The sequence below is a fragment of the Meleagris gallopavo genome, chromosome 5 (assembly GCF_905368555.1).
Source record: "Meleagris gallopavo chromosome 5, MGAL_WU_HG_1.1, whole genome shotgun sequence".
NCBI lineage: Eukaryota > Metazoa > Chordata > Aves > Galliformes > Phasianidae > Meleagris > Meleagris gallopavo.
This window is the reverse complement of record NC_139408.1, coordinates 45,741,462-45,743,507: the sequence shown is the minus strand read 5'-3', so window position 1 is coordinate 45,743,507 and position 2,046 is coordinate 45,741,462. Positions and strand designations below refer to the sequence as shown.

General features: G+C 52.4%; 1 protein-coding gene across 1 annotated transcript in view; it reads left to right on the top strand.

Annotated features, from left to right (window-relative positions):
- The first annotated feature begins 25 nt into the window (after positions 1–25).
- Positions 26–2,046, top strand: part of CLMN (calmin) — a 72,916-nt gene continuing 70,895 nt past the window's right edge. Inside the window, exon 1 of the mRNA XM_085225567.1 lies at positions 26–241. Coding sequence (XP_085081693.1) covers positions 160–241 — 82 coding nt within the window. The 5' untranslated portion in view covers positions 26–159. The remainder of the gene's footprint in view (positions 242–2,046) is intronic.

Sequence of the window (2,046 nt, the reverse complement as noted above, 5' to 3'; positions counted from 1 at the left end):
AGGAGTGCCGCGGGGCGGGGCACAGCGCCGAGAGGAGCCGCCCCCCCTCCCCGCCCTCCCGCTCCGCTCCGCTCCGCGCCCGCCGACGGTGCCGGTGCCGGTGGCGGTGCCGCCCGCTCCCGCCTCCCCCTGCCCGGAGCGGGCCGGCTCGGCGGCACCATGGCCGGGCAGGAGTGGGATTGGTTCCAGCGCGAGGAGCTGATCGGGCACATCAGCGACATCCGAGTGCAGAACCTCCAAGGTAAACAAACACCCCCGAGACCCCTCCCACGCCGCCCCGCTCCTCTTCCTCCTAGTCTCCTTTTTTCCCCCCGTCTTTCCCCGTGCTCGGGGCTCCGCAGCCCACCCCACGGCCGCCGGCTGCGGGAAGGAGGAGGGGGCCGGCGGCTTCCCGCGGCGAGGGTGCGGGGCCAGCGTGTGGAAGGGGAGCAAACTTTCCCTTGAGCGCTGCGGCCGTCCCGCGGGCCTAGGGGGGCTCGGAGGGGCGCGGCCGAGCCCGGCCCCACCGCACCTGAGGGGCCGTCGAGGAACGGGCTCCGGGCTCCGCGCTCCGGCTGCCCTCGCTGCCGAGCAGGCGGTGCCGGGCTCGCCCTGCCTCGCCGCTAACGGGAGTTTCGGCTTCCGCGGGTGGGAAGAAAGCCGGGGGCAGAGCGGAGGAGCAGCCGGGGCCGCGCAGACCCTGTTGGCCCTGGGTCTCCACAGCCGGAGGTGAAGGTGGTGGCTGTCCCGGCGTACGGTTGAATAAACGTGGGCAGAGCTCTGGGATAAGTCATCTCCGAGATACTCTCCTGTTCTGCCACAGGCTGTGCTGGCGGAAAGGATGCAAATACCTGGGCTTGGATGCCGTTGGTATCAGTCCCTCCAAAGTTATCTTTGCCCATCACCAGCAATCTCTTTGTGATTAGCAGAAACTGATGGGAGAATTAAAAGCGTCTTTGGTTTATAGGCATGGGAGAACGCTCAGATTGGTGTGTTACATCAAACATAGTTAACAGCTGGCATTATGCTGTCATGCATCTTCATGTCCCATAGAAATAATAGACTTGAATTATGGGTCATTATCTCTTCCTGTTTCTGCATAATGACATTAGAGCTCTGTCTTCGGGCGGAGGCAGTGCAGTTGTTGGAAATTAGTTTTTGGTTGGATTTGACATTGAGTATGTATAATTTATCAGGGGAGGAAAAAAAAAAAAAAAAAAAGACCCAAATTAGCCATTCTTTCAGCTCTGCAGCTAAGTGTGGATGGGGTGTGACCTGCATCTTTATAACTTCTGAAATACCAATTTCCAGTTGCCGGGGCTGGCAATTCTGGGTTGAAATCCCCTTGGGTTTTGACAGTCTTTCCTTGTAATATAATCCTACATTTCTGACTCATGGTTCTGTCTCTTCTGATTCTCTGTGTTAGCATGGATGGCCTGCATTTGATATCTTGCGGTCAACTCTAGTGATTAAAATAGGTTTAATCCTTAACTCATGGCAATTTGGAGAGTGAATAGAAATCTTTTCTTAAAACAAATAATAATAAAAAAAAAATAAAAATCAAACCCGCCATGTTTTTCCTGTTGCCTCTCCAATAATTTATGTAAGGAGGAGTTTAATTCGTTTTCCTCTCTGGAACTTAGAATGCATTTATACAGATGCACGCAGCCATCTCTAGAACTTCTATAGTCCTGTAGGAGAAACATCATCCTACAGGGCAAATTCCTTTGAATAACATTATGCTAATAAAAAGAACTCCTGTCCCTCTTTTACCATATAAGAGGAATTCCCAGAGATACTTTAGTTGACACTTTGCGTGCAAAACTGAACAGGATTTTTAAAAAGTTGCCTACTGTGGGCTATTACAGGAGAGAAAAGGCATTTGTTCTAGGGTGCCGCTTCAAAGCAAGTGATAATATATATCACTTACAGCAAATATGATTTGTAACACGTAGCTCTCACATTAACTTCTAGAAATGGAAAATGTTACAGATGGTGAGTCTGATACTCAGGAGTGTGTGATTTTTGTCATGCTGGAGCCCAGTGGCAAAGCATGGTGCTTCTCTT